General features: G+C 40.9%; 1 protein-coding gene across 3 annotated transcripts in view; it reads left to right on the forward strand.

Annotated features, from left to right (window-relative positions):
• The window catches only part of LOC124790607 (serine/threonine-protein phosphatase 2A 56 kDa regulatory subunit gamma isoform), a 322070-nt gene that overhangs the window by 233767 nt on the left and 73009 nt on the right, over positions 1–15294 (forward strand). For all 3 annotated transcript variants that reach the window (XM_047257796.1, XM_047257797.1, XM_047257798.1), the window contains one exon: positions 13475–13605. In XM_047257796.1, the coding sequence (XP_047113752.1) occupies positions 13475–13605 (131 nt within the window). The remainder of the gene's footprint in view (positions 1–13474; positions 13606–15294) is intronic.

A 15294-nucleotide genomic window follows, 5' to 3' on the forward strand; every position in this document is an offset into this window, starting at 1 on the left:
CATGACTTTCTAGTAACCAGGCTTGTCGTCCTTGTATCCTTGGAGGAAACAAAGAATGCACATGTAAATAAACAGCACAATATGTTTAAACTCGTGCTTATGTTACTGCGAGAGAAAGCAGTAGACACGTTTACTCCTTAAGCTGGCTTCTCTGACCACAGGTTCCCTACCTCAGATTGTTTGGTGAAGCATCCTCTATGTCCTGTTACATTTTTGCACACACTTACAGAAACACTCTGTATACTTATATAATTACGGAACTAATGACAGTAGAGAGTATTAATGACCAAAGCAAAATTCACAGTGGAGTGTCCTTCGCAAAGATTGGAAAGTAAATTCTCCATGTTGTTGAGAACTGAAAGAATTCAAAAAGTGTTATAGTAATAGATGATGTATTGTCATGAAATATGCTACAACTGTACATTTTTCAAATATCAAAAAGAAATACTTTGTCACCTTAAAAAATTTAAAAAACACAAATTGTTGAAACTGTCTGGCAGATTAAAACTGTGTGCCGGACCGAGACTCGAACTCGGGACCTTTGCCTTTCGTGGGCAAGTGCTCTACCAACTGAGCTACCCAAGTATGACTCACACCCCGTCCCCACAGCTTTACTTCTGCCAGTATCTCTTCTCCTACCTTCCAAACTTTACAGAAGCTCTCGTGCAGTTTTAATCTGCTAGTGCCAGGTAGGTACAACATCCTGTGCTGGATCCGATATGTGGATGACGTCCTGGTAGATGAACCAAACAGCAGAATTGACCAGACATAAATGCTGTTCATATTAAAGTAAATTTTAAAATGGAAAAGGAGCAAAACAGGTAGTTAAATTTCTTGTACATTCTTCAGAACTGCAAACACACATTTGATATAAACTGAAAACCCAACAACAATGGATGCAATAATACACCAGACATCAAATTGCCCAAACTCTCACAAATAAGCAGCACTTGGATACAAGCCCCACAGACTAAACACAGTACTATTAGACACAGACAAGACAACCACCACAAAGGAAAAAATAGCATAGCACAAATAGCTATGGGCAATGGATACAAGGAAATCATAGTAAAAAATCTAAGTAATGAAATAAAGAAACAGGAAAAGATAGAAGCACGGATATCACTAACACAATGACAGACCCACACAGAGAGACACACAAAACTTTATTTAGGATCACAAAATAAGAAAAGAAAGAAAATAAAACATGTACACATTGACATACAACCACAAAACACATGCAGTATATGTAATATTGTCAGAAAATGAGGCATAAAAAATAACTCACCATGCAAATGATTCAATTCAAAAGTCTTTCCAAAATTAATAGAAAAACAGATCTACATAAAAGATAAAAAATTTACCATCTGAAACATAATACATGTGGTGGAAGATAAGTAAATCAAACCAGAATGTTTGACATCACATACAGAGAGCACAGAAGTATAGGACAGTTCATTGTATAGGGCAATTCATTCAGTTTTCACTGAATATCTACACCAAAATGGACATAAAATTACCACCAGAGACACAGACATGGAAATTGAAGACGAAAAAACATCTTCTTACCCTAAAAGAAAACTGACATTTAAAAAATCCCAGTGGAAAACAAACAGATCATAAACAATTAGAACAACATTGTAAACCACACAATTTTCAAACTAATGTCTCACATACTACAATATTAAGTATAGACATTTGACCACACCTCTGTTACATGACACCCAATCGCTATACCCCCCACCACCAATCAGTTCCCATTCACCACTACTATCTCCTCCTAATTGCGTTTCCTCTAATCAATGTCCACACCACCACCACCACCAACACTCCCCCCACAACTCAGTCTGTTCTCGGCACGCATCCGTTCCCCCTTTTCCACTAAATCTCTTTTAAACATATGACATCTTCAGTAATTCACACACACACACACACACACACACACACACACACACACACACACACACACACAAATTTAAATAAAATTCATTCCCTTGTTGGCAATGCTCACAACCTACACAGAAAATATATGAATAAATATAAACACTGTGCTGGGTGTGTAACTTGTAAAACGACAGTTTTGATTCTGTTGAGAAGTTTTACAAAGTGGGCTGAACTACAAACAAACACCAATATAAGAGAAAGTGGCTTCGAAAAAACTGCCAAGAGTAAAAGCGAAATGAAGGTTTTTTCAACCTCTGCTAACAATGAGGAATAAAACAGTGGTTTGCCAAGTGTGTAAAGAGACAAAAACACTGTAAGTAAATTTTACACTGATTTTATAAGGAAATACTGGAAAATTCAGGTTAGAATGTAACAATATTATGAAAAGGAAAGTTGCTACTCACCATATAGCGAAGATGCTGAGTCGCAAATAGGCACAACAAAAAGGCTCTTATAATTAAAGCTGAAACCAACAACAGTTGTCTGAGTCTGAAGTTTTGTGTGTGTGTGTGTGTGTGTGTGTGTGTGTGTGTGTGTGTGTGGTGTTGTTGTTGTTGTTGTTGTTGAAGGCCTTAACGGCTGAAAGCTTTAATTGTAAGAGTCTTTTTGTTGTGCGTATCTGTGACCCAGCATCTCCCCTATATGGTGAGTAACAACTATCTCTCTCTCTCTCTCTCTCTCTCTCTCTCTCTCTCTCTCTCTCTCACACACACACACACACACACACACACACACACACAATGACAACAGATTATGTTTCATTCTGTGATTGCAATAGCTTAAAACGTGAAAACTGGTAATGATTGGTTTATAACAGCTGGTGTGGAAGATGGCCTCGCAAACACACACGTTACTATTTCTGCTCACCAAGCGGCAGCAGGAAAACACACACAGAAAAAGGTTTTCAATGTGCAAGCTTTCGGAGCCACTGGCAGCACATTCTGGCAGAAGAGTTGAAGGGTACACAAGAGGGGTGAAAGAAAGGACTGGGGAGGTTTACGAAAAAGGTCAGAGTTTGGAAAAGACCCCCGTTTGGGTCCCATGGTGGGGTTTCATGGGATCCATAAGATTCAGCTGCTGGTTTGGTTTAGATACATTGATGACGTATTTGCCATTTGGACTTGTAGTGAGGCTGACCTGTTAAAATTCTTGGTACCTCTAAATACAATCCCATGCCAATTTCTTTGATTTTTGTTCTTATCCTCACCAAAGGGCAGCTACACACTTCTGTCCACATTAAACCTACTGCCAAACAACAGTACTTACATTTTGAAAGTCACCATCCTTTCCATATCAGATGTTCCCTCCCATATAGCCATTCGAGGCAAATGTATTAACTAGATACGTTGACAAGGCTGTGGCCTCCTAAAATCATGCCCTGAAATGAGATTCATTCTATCAGAAATTCTGCCCATCACACCTAGAATAGCTTTTCATCATACTTCCAGTCTCTGCAGTATTCTTGTCAGATCCTGTGCTCCCTCTATATCCATCTCCCTACCTGTATGGTTCCTATCCCTGTAACTGCCCCACTGCAAGACTCACCGTATACACTCTTTAGTGGCAAAACATACCCTATCAAAGGGAGAGCTACCTGTGGAACATCACGTGTTATATACCAGCTATTATGTAAACACTGTTTGGCCCCTTACATTGGCATGCCTATCAACAAGTTATCAGTTAGGATGAGTGGGGATAGGCAGACGGTGTATACCAGCAACATATGATATCATGTTTCAGAGCACGCTGTACAACATAAGTTGTGACCTTGGTGCTTGTTTCACCACATGCATTATGTGGAGTCTTCTCCAGACACAAGTTTCTCAGTACTCTGCAGGCGCTACAGCATTCCTTGGTTCTTAACACCCACCTGGCCTTAATTTACATTAATTTCTTCTGTCTCATCGTTTCTTCACAGTAACTACTCCTTTCTTCACTCTGATTTAGTTTCTACATCTTTTATTTTCTGATCCATCTATTTTTCGCTGTCCTGCTCTGCACACTATTACATACTATGCACTTAGATTTCCACTCGTATTAACTTGTTCACAATGTTTTAGCAGTAATCTCTGTCTTGCATATTAATCTGTCCTCCTGCTTAGGCTCTCAGGTTGTCAAATCTAGTCCGGTGCAGTCCCCAACAGTCAGTCTTGCCTTCTTATCCCGTCTGGTAACTCTCCCCTGACCCAGGGTTCTGGGTGACTTTTCCAAACTTTGCCCCTCATCGTAAATCTCTCCAGTTCTTTTTCTTGACCCCTCTTGCTTACCACTCAGCCCTTCTACTGGAAGGAGCAGCCACTGATTCCGAAAGCTTGCATCCTGAAATTCTCTTTTATTGTGTGTTTTCTCCAGCTGCTGCTTGGTAAGATGATTTTTTAATCCATCAAAGTATTTTATGTTGCCAAAAATTTAATAATTTCGTTGTTATGTTGCTAAGTCTGTTACTTGTAACAACGTTATGGAAGGGAAGTTGCTACTCACCATATAGTGGAGGATAGTGGAGTGAGAGCTAAGTACATCTACATCTGTACTCCGCAAGCCACCCAACGGTGTGTGGCGGAGGGCACTTTACGTGCCACTGTCATTACCTCCCTTTGCTGTTCCAGTCGCGTATGGTTTGCGGGAAGAACGACTGCCGGAAAGCCTCTGTCCGTGCTTGAATCTCTCTAATTTTACATTCATGATCTCCTCGGGAGGTATAAGTAGTGGGAAGCAATGTATTAGATACCTCGTCCAGAAATGCACCCTCTCGAAACCTGGACAGCAAGCTACACCGCAATGCAGAGCGCCTCTCTTGCAGAGTCTGTCACTTGAGTTTGCTAAACATCTCCGTAACGCTATCACACTTACCAAATAACCCTGTGACGAAACGCGCCATTCTTCTTTGGATCTTCTCTATCTCCTCTGTCAACCCGGCCTGGTGCGGATCCAGGGTGTATACGACCCAGGAAATCCGGGAAAAACCCGGGAATTTTTTCCTCCGGGAGAAAACCAGGAAAAACCCGGGAATTTTTCGGAATTCCGGGAATTTTTCATTGTTTTAGCTTTCAGTTAAATTTTTGTAATTTTGACTGCAGAATTGATTCTCTAGCAAAGAATGTTATTGTATCCTGCTGCTGGAGAATGATTGCAGCAATAAAATATAAACGAGAGGGGAAAAAATAAAACTTTAGTGGCAAAGGAAATTTGCAATTTACAACAAAACACCATGCACGCACAAGCGTCTGCAGATAGCAAAAGTATGTCAAAGGCCGTAGGGTGCAGACTGTAATTCTTCGTAACAATAAACTGCTTGATATGAGCATGACGTCACAACTGTTCACATTAGGTTCGTTTGACCAGTTGCTAGATGTCTGTTGCGCATGCGCATTTGACTCGCGTATAAGCAGTACCTTCTCCCGCTTCTCGCTACGGCGCTACTTGTAGTTTGGCTGTTAGCTGTATCGGTAGTAGCTGCAAGCAGCCAGATGCAAACGGCCCTAGCTGCCAGATTCGCGCTTGCACAGAGTTGTCTGAGTTGTAGTGGGGAGGGGGTTAGTCTCCACGTGACCCGTGTTTACGTGATTTCGCTGCTTCTCTTCTTGTACAGCTCCCACGTCAAATGAAAACAACACAGATTTCTGTGGCCGGGAGCTATCAAGTGAATTAAAATACATTCACATAGTTACGGAGGGCAAAAATATATTATTAATTTCAGTTTTCTGATTTTATTTTCTTTCCGAGTTAGTAGCAGTCAAGCATATTAATCGCATTGCAGAAGAATGAAATTATTTTTGCAAGTTTGCTAAAGAAATTCCGCTGAGGCAATCATTTTATTTGAAACGAAGTGTTTCATTCTACAGTATTGGCTAGTTCCAACTTTTCTTTTCGCTGAATTTCAAGTGCACATTATCATCTTCTGCCATGTATGGCATTATGCCATGATAAAGAACCAAACATGAGATCATAGAGTACTGGTACTCCAAGAAAATTTACATCCCAAAAACCACACTGAAAAGCTTAATATCAGATGGAACCTACTTCATTGTAAATCTGGAAAAAGCCAATTTGCACTTCAAGCCGAATTATGCATTTTAGTATGGTTTAGGAAATTTCGATGCTCTTTGGAGTATCCTCTGATTCCCTGTTTCTTTTTTGGTGTAATGTAAGCTCTCTTAGTGCTTTATACACACGAACATGCAGGCTTCCTACACCAGTGCAGTTGCACACGCACAATAATGCGTTTTCTGGCGCTCTCTGACAACTGGTAAATCGAACCTATTTCTAACAGTATTGCGAACGGTCGTTAGAAAAGCGTTACTTTCAAAGTAAATTTCTTTTTACACAAGATGACTTATGTTACGTGTGAGAAAGTGGGATGGATATCAAAATCACGCAGCGTTCGAAACTGAACAGTTTGAGGACCAGCCACTTACAAGAATTTCGAGCCGAGACATTTATGTCATAATTTTAAATTTACTGGCACATCTGTGTGATGTATCTTAAAGTATAACACACACAAAAAAGATCAATATTAGATGTGAAAGCTTAGCATCTGTTGTAGCGTGTTAATTTTAGAGACCAATATTATATGTGAAAGCTTAGCTTTTCTTGTAGATATACGGTACTGTGTACATTAATGTAAACCATTAACTTTTCCTCTTGTGTGTTTGCACTATGTAACCAGTAATCTTGCTATTGGCTGACTATAACATGTGTCCTATGCTCTGAATAGCTGCTGTCATCGGCTGGCGAGATCTCGTGGCTTGAGATATGACTCGCTTACAGAAGGACATCGCAACCTCGGTTGCAACGCTCCGGAAACTAACGCGCTATGTTTGGTGCAATTCGAATTTATACTTTCGTAATATGAAATTATGCAGCTTATATGTTGCTGCAAATCAAAGGTCTTTCCAAAACTTCTCTCCTTTTTTTTTTTATTAAAAGTCTCTCCAAAACTTCTCTGCTCCGTCCGACCAGAACTTCCTAGGATTTTCTGTCAAGTCGGTACATAGAATTTTACTTTCGAATTCACTGAACGCTTCACGCTTAGCCCTCCTTATGCCAACTTTGGCACTGTTTAGCTTCTGTTTGTCTGAGAGGTTTTGGCTGCGTTTAAACTTGCAGTGAAGCTCTCTTTGCTTTTGCAATAGTTTCCTAACTTTGTTGTTGAACCACGGTGGGTTTTTCCTGTGCCTCACAGTGTCTAAAACACATTTTACGATTGACTTGAACTTTTTCCATAAACCCTCAACATTGTCGGTGTCGGAACAGAAATTTTCATATTGATCTGTTAGGTGGTCTGAAATCTGCCTCCTAATACTCTTGCTAAACAGATAAACCTTCATCCCTTTTTTTTTATATTCCTATTTACTTCCATATTCGGGGATACTGAAATGGAAACAGAGAAGGAGTTGAGGCCAGGAGGATAAGGGAATGTGGGGTATATTGCAGGGAAGGTTCCCACCTACGCAATTCAGAAAAGCTGGTGTTGGTGATAAGGATACATCCAGCAAGGCTGTGAAGCAGTCATAGAAATGATGGATGTCATGTAGGGCAGCATGCTCTGAAACAGTGTGTTCCACTTGTTTCTTATTCGTGACAGTGCCTATATTGGGCTGTGTGAAATAGAATTGGACTGCGTGAAAAAGAATTGGACAGTGTACGGGTGGTGATGACTGCGTAGTTGAGTGCCCTCAAACCAAACACCACCACCACCACCACCACCACCATCACTTATTTCTTGGCCACAGTTTGTTGGTGGCTATTCATGCAGACAGCCAGCTTGTTGGTTGTCATACCCACAGCACAGTTGTTGCCGCTTAGCTTGTAGATCACGTGACTCGTTTCACAAGTAGCCCTGCCTTTGATGCAATAGGTGATGTTTGTGATCGGACTGGAGTGGGTGGTGGTGGTGGTGGTGGTGGTGGTGGTGGTGGTGGTGGTGGTAGGATATATGGGACTGGTCTTGCATCTAGGTCTGTTACAGGGATTTAGCTATGAGGTAGGGGTTAGGAGCAGGGGTCGTGTAGGGATGGACAAGTACGTTATGCAAGTTCGGTGGACGGCGGAATACCACTTTGTGAGGGTTGGGAAGGATGGTGGGCAAGACATTTCTCATTTCAGGTGTGAGCTAACAACCCAAAGATGTTTGGGTTCACATGTGATCCCTCTTCGTTGAAATGTTTTGGCACAAACTCATCTAGAGGTAGAACTGCATGTGTCACATTACACCCACTAAATTAGGCACGTGTGAACCGTTGGTTAAATTGTATGGTTGGTGGCAACTTTACAAAACTGTATGAAACATACAAAGTTAATGTAACACATAATAACAGTAATAATAATATCAGGAACTAAATTAATGACCCATAAATGATGTAGGCCACACAGTTGTGATTTGGTTAGAATAATGTTTATTCAGAAAGCAAACTAATAGCAAAAGTGGTCGTATTTAGAGTTACTGTTACACTTGAGTGCATATCCATTTGACGCAGTTGGATTGTTTACAATCTCATCGCGAAATAAAAGTCCAATACTCCACCTCGTTATCTACACAGAAAGTTAAAGAGTTCACATCAGGCGCATGGCTGCTCACCGCTCAGACACTAAGTCCCACGATACCACACAATGCGAAATTTTCTAAGTCTTGGAGGGAGAATAAGAAGTTTACAAGTGTTACAAGCTCTTCCAAGGTGGCTGAGAAGATGCCAATGACAAACCTTGCTCTGGTCGCCCCAGTGCTTCAACAACAGATGATAATGTCAAAGCTGTGAAGAAAATTGTTTTGGAAAGTCATCAAATACAGGGAAGTTGCTGAGGATATTAGCGTATCTGTCAGCTCGTGTCATGAAATTTTTTTGCATGTTTGGGACATGAGACCTGTCAGCGAAGTTTGTTCCAAAACTTCACAATTTTGATCTGAAGAACCGTCACATGAGTATAGCTGTGGAGCTCTTGAATTACGTCAGTGATGATCCTGATTTGCTCAAAACTGGTGATGAAACATGGGTATATTGTTATGACATCGAAACCAAAGCCCAGTCGTCCCAATGGAAGCATCCCGGAGGGCCAAGCCAAAAAAAAAAGCGCATTAATTTGGATTAAATGTCAAAATTTTGCTCACTGTGTTTTCAAATTACCGTGGCATAGTGCATTGTGATTTTCTGCCTTAAGGTTGTACAGTCAATAAGGAGTATCACCTTGACGTTATGTGCCATTTGCGAGAAGCATTATGGAAAATAGTCTGGAATTGTGGAAAAACCATTCATGGCTTTTGCATCTTGACAGTGTACCTGTTCATTCCTCGTTGCTTGTGAGAGATTTTTTGGCCAAAAACATCACGACAGTTATGCTTCAGCCCCCCATGTGACTTTTTTTCTGTTCCCAAAACTGAAGAGACCTATGAAAGGACAAAGATTTTCAACGGTTGAGAAAATAAAAACTGCATCACTGGAAGTACTCAAGGCTGTACAAAAAGGTGCTTCGAGTATTGGAAGAAGCATTGGCACAAGTGTATTGTATCTGGGGGGGGGGGGGGGGGGGGGGAGGGATTATTTTGAAGGGGACAACATGAGTATTGATCAATAAGTAAATATTTTTTCATAAAAATATCAAGCCACCTTACTTTTTGAACACACCATGTACTCCACAAGCTACTGTATGATGCACAGTGTATCACTACTAGCTGTTTCTTTTCCTATTCCACTCACAAATGGAACGAGGGGAAAACAGTTGTCTACATGTTTCCGTACGAGCCCTAATTTCTCTTATCTTTACGGTCCTTATGCAAAATGTACAGTAGAATAGATCTGCAGTCAGCCACAAAAACCGGTTCCATAAATTATCTCAATAGTTTTTCGCAAAATGGATGTTGGCTTCCTTCCAGGGATTCCTATTCAAGTTCACAAAGCACCTCCATAATATGTAAGTATTAATAGAACGCACCAGTAACAAATCTAGTGGCACATCTTTTAATGACTTTGATGTCTTTCTTCAATCCAACTTGATGGGGATCCCAAACACTCAAGAATGGGTCACACTAGTGTTCTACACGTGGTTGTCATTTATTGATGAGCTAAAATTCTCCAAGTGAAGCAAGGTTGACTATTTGACTTCCATACTACCTTCCTTAAGTGTTCATTCTTCAAAATTTCAAAGAATGTAGTCCAGTCAACATTCCCAAAAGCTTTCTCTAAATTTACAAATGCTATAAATATAGGTTTCCCTTCTGTCACCCTGTCTTCTAGGATGAATCATGGGGTCAGTATAGGCTCACGTGTTCCTATATTTGTCCTGCATCAAACTGGTCTTCCCTGAGATCAGCTTCTGCAGTTTTTAGAATTTTCTGGAAATAATTCATGTCAGTATTGGGCAACCATGAGTTAACTGAACTGATGGCTTGATAGTATTCACGTCTCTCAGCACCTACCATTCTTGGATTTGGGATTATTGTATTCTTCTTGAAGTCTGAAGGCATTTTGCTTGTCAGGTATTTTTCCCAACAGGTGGAACAGTTTTGTCATGGCTCTCTCTCCCAAGAATATCAAAACTTCTGATAGAATCTAGTCTGCTGCAGGAATCTTGTTTTGATATAGATCTTTAAGAGGCCTGTCAAATTCTTCTTGCAGTATATATCCTATCTCATCTTCTTTTACTTCCTTCTCCCTTTCTATGATACTCCTTTAAGTTCATTTCCTGTATATCACCATAAAGCTTTCTCTTTTTTGCTTAGTAATGGACGATTTTTATTATTTCTCTGTGCTCCATTTAAGATAATGTAATTGACAGCTTCCCACCTTACCCTCCTGACTCAACACTCATATTTTATCTCCAAATTCAAATATAAATTTCATCTGATGATGTTACCACAGATTTCCCTGTGTTGTCTGGAAACATTGTGCTTGGTTGCCTTTTGAAACCATTATCCATTTATAATATGACAGTTTCACACACAAATAATCATACCTAGGCATTATAGAGCCATAAAGTGAGACCCATATTACCAGAATATTTTTAAGTCTTTGTATAAGTTGACTATATACTTTACAAGAAGCAATGAGAGAGTTCATTATTGTAATTTAAAAAATCGTTAAGGCTTTCGTGGCCACTTGTTAACAAACTGCCTATTGGCTCCTGTCTCGGGCTCTTCGGCCGACATTCATCTAATGATTTTACTGACGTTTCACCTGCACGAGTGGCTGGCATTGTCAAAGCTTCACCCTCCATTGCCGGTGCTGAGCTGGAGCCGAGCTCGCAGCCGCAGACTATATGTACCTGGCATGCCAACGTCCGAGGGCTTCTCCACGGTCATTTCAGGTGTGGTTCTCCTCTTGCTACCTGCGACGGTCATTCGCTGCAGTACGGGAAGCCAGGATCTGTTTACCTTAAGATTTTCCTCTTTCTTGTTGAAACTGTTCATGTGTTTTTGTATTTCACAAGTGCGTGTGATAGTGCTTTTCTACAGCCAGAACTTCCATGCCGGCGAAGTCTCACTTAGTGCATGCTCTACCACGGCCGACTTCTCCACCTGCCCCAACCTGCAATGTCGCTTATGCTATTTGATCCTGGTGTTAATTGATCATCCAGTCGTTCTGCCATAAACTTTTCCGCATGTGCGTGGTATACGGTATATTCCCGACATTGCAAGTGGGTCCCTTTTCTCCTTCGCCAATCTAAGACACTCTTTGATCTTTGTCGGTTTGAAAATCATCTTTATGCAATGTTTGCGCAATATACAGCAGATTCTGTCCATCAGTCTGGGAATATATGGCAGAAAGGCTGTACCCGACATTTCTTTTTCTTATTCCTTACTTCACCGAGTGTTTGGTTCTGTTACACTTCCAATATAATTTGTGGAGTTCTCAGAATCCTTTCCAGGTGTTGCATTTCTTGTCTGAGGTGTTGCGGCTAACATATTTGTCCTGCTCTCGTTACAAGTGTATTAATCATGCCTCTTTTCTGGCTCATGTGGTGGTTTGATAGTTTGTGTAGGTATCGGTCTTTGTGTGTCGGTTTTTGATACATGCTGTGTCCCAGGTTTTCGCTGTCCCTTGTGACCGGCACATCTAGAAATGGCAGTTTCTTGTCCTTTTCTACTTCCATGGTAAATGTTACGTTGGCATGTTGGCATGGGGGCTGTTCAAGTGTCTTAGGAAGTCACCATGGCTCAGTCACCATGGCTCCACAACGCGAAAGTTTCATCGACGTACCTGTACCACACCTTAGGTTTGCAAGTCGCCAAGTCCAGCGCCTGTGCTTCGAGTTGTTCCATGAAAAAGTTGGCCACCACTGGACTAAGAGGACTACCCATGGCGACACCTTCCAGCTGTTCGTAGAAATCGCCATTCCACGTGAAATAGCTTGTGGTGAGATATGCATGGAAGAGCTTTTTGATGTCTTGCAGGGAAAATGGAACCGATGTGCTCCAGAGCGTCACTGAGTGGCACTTTCATAAACAACGAAACATCAAAGCTGACAGAGATGTCGTTTGGTGCAAGTTTCAGTTTCTTCAGCTTCTCAATTAAATGTCCTGAGTCCTTTATGTATGTGTCGGTCTTCCCCGCGTGTGGCTGGAGCAGAGAGGCCAAGTGTTTTGCCAGTTTATACATCGGTGAGCCAGGAGCGCTAATGATTGGTCTCAGTGGAACGTTGTTCTTATGGATCTTGGGTAATCCATACATCCGAGGTGGTAGGGCTATATAATGCAGTACAAATAATGGCGAGATATTGAGAAGTTGACGGTATATGCAGCTTGTGCAGATACAGTATATGCAGCTTGTGCAGATAGCTTGCCATTAGAAAATTATATTTATTGAGTGTGGAAGTGTGTTTGAACATACTATTAAAGAGGATTGTACCTGCTTCTTTTCTTATGTGGCAGGCCTTCTTGGAAGTCATCACACTATAGTATGCAGTCCCAGAATACAATGGGCCAATGACGCTATAATGAGCACTGTGGCAACATGGTGACTGTAGTTTATGCCATGGGTCTGGGAACTTTTTTGCCACATGCCACTTGACTACCTAACAGCAAGATAAGTTGTGTCTCCATCACTCTTGTGCTATCTTGCAGGCAGGAAATTATCAGCATCGATCGTGCACTTGCAATGTTGTTCACTTTGTGGCCTGTCGCTTAACTTTGCTATGTGTGTGAGTAATATCTGGTGTGCTGCTGACTGTAACCTGCTACATAACTGGAATGGGGCTCTGTTTGTAAATGTATAAAATTTAAGATACAATGCGTAAAATAAGTTTGATGGAAAGCCTTTTATCGCACTTGAATATCATGGAGAATACATTGCAATGAAACTTTTTCAGTATAGATGCTGTTCGTGTTTGTAATGGTTTGTCTGTGAAGAGTGTGTATAGCAACTTACACTTTTAGTGAAAATAAGTTCCATTTTCGAAAAGCCACCCCTTCTCGCGTGTGCGTGTGCGTGAGAGAAAAATGTTCGTGTGTATTTATGTTAAGATATATTAGTCATGAATGACAGAACATCCAAAACATATTTTTTGTGCCCCTTGTTGAATTACATTTTAACTTTTACAGTTGTTGGAATTATTTGATTCCGAAGATCCTAGAGAGAGAGACTTTCTGAAGACAACTTTGCATAGAATCTATGGAAAATTTCTTGGACTTCGCTCATATATAAGGAAGCAAATAAACAACATATTTTACAGGTAAAAGAAAGATTGTCCTTATGAGACAGCCATGTTCTACCTCATTAAAATACTTTGTAGTTTCATTTATTTTCTGTAGATTCTTAAAAGTTTGGAGGAATGTTTCATTTATATTGTTGAAAGAAATTACTTTCTTCATCTCTTGCATGGTGCAATGCAAACTTCTTAGTAAATTGTGAATTCATGTTTGATCTGATTGAAAGGTTTGTTAATTTATTTCTGCAAGGCAAACATTGATCACTTTAGGATTTTCCTGTTCATGAAAAGGATGTTATCTATGCAGTAAAAATATTTTAGTTAACACCTTTATGGATTAAAGTAAACACGAAATGTAGTTTTGAAAGCCGTTTGTTGTTTATATTTGAAGATATTCTTATGGTGGATTGTAGTGAGGGGAAAAGTATGCATTTTGCACTTGAAGATATTTTTTATCTTCTATATGATGTTTTGTTTTGCTTCTATTATAGAGTCCTGCTTTCTTTCCATCGGTTCTAGTATCTGCCTAGTTTGTTTGGCTGGGACCGTCACAGACCTCTTGGTGCATTTTGACCCAAGTCTGATAATGCGGAAGGCCTATTTTCACTTTCTACATTTCTGAAGCAAAAATTTGAGAATTGATGTGTTGAAACAATTAGCTGCATGAAAGGAAAATTCAATTAGGAAAAATTAATAAATTATAAGATAGAATGGTTGGTCAGTACTTACCGATAGGTGGTGAATTTTATAGGACTGCTAATATAGACACACAGAAATGATTGTAAGAATAAAAAGAACCCTTTAACTCTCTTTTGACACTAATAGTTCCTTTGTTGGAGAGGAGAGAGGGGAATATGTTTGGGAAGGCTAAAAAGAAATTGAGGAGAGACTAAGAGGGGGGGGGGAGGGCAGAAGAGAGAGAGGGGGGTGAGGAGAGAGGGAGGTGGTCAGAGATGGTACATTGGTAAACACAGAGCCAGCTTCAATCCAGAAAATAAAGGCAGAGTGGAAAGTAGTGTTACTAGCAGAGCTGTGGTCATGTTATCAGGAGGTGGAGCAAAGAGTGGGGCGAGTGATCCTGTGAAGGGCCGGGGCACTAATGAAACATCATTTATTGGCGAAAGTTTTAAAATCACTCTGCCTTCTTCACGGCTCTGTCTAGCAGTGACTGTGCGGAGTCTGTGCTGGTTGAAAATGCGATGTGGCACGTCGGTGCCTGCCAAGGAACTTGATAAGTGCATGCCTTGACGTTGCCTGTGATCAGTGCTGCGACCCGTAGGAGACCTCAGCTCTCTTGACGAGTAAAGCTGCACTTAGGCTCATTATCAGTATACTGCGTATCCTTGTAGTCAGTTGTCAAGATGAGATGAAGGCAAAAGATCCGACAGCGACACGAAGGAAGGCCGGGATGGCAGTCCCCGTGTACAGCGAGTGAGGTGGTACTTGTGCCACCCTAGCACTGGTGACACGAGTGTCCTGCACCAGAGTTGAATACCTTACAACAGGCAGATCGGTTCCTCATCTGTGGAAGATTGGTCTGGCTCCCATCCTGAGTCACAGTTGTGACCAGCAGGACTGCGGCTTGCGAATCAGAAGACAGCTCCGTGGCCAGATGGCTTTGGCCCACGTGCAGTGGAAATTTTGAGACTTTGTAGCTACGAACAGGCCTGACTTTATCCACATGTCAATTCATAAATCAGTCAAGAAAATAAG

The sequence above is a fragment of the Schistocerca piceifrons genome, chromosome 1 (assembly GCF_021461385.2).
Source record: "Schistocerca piceifrons isolate TAMUIC-IGC-003096 chromosome 1, iqSchPice1.1, whole genome shotgun sequence".
Taxonomy (NCBI): Eukaryota; Metazoa; Arthropoda; class Insecta; order Orthoptera; family Acrididae; genus Schistocerca; species Schistocerca piceifrons.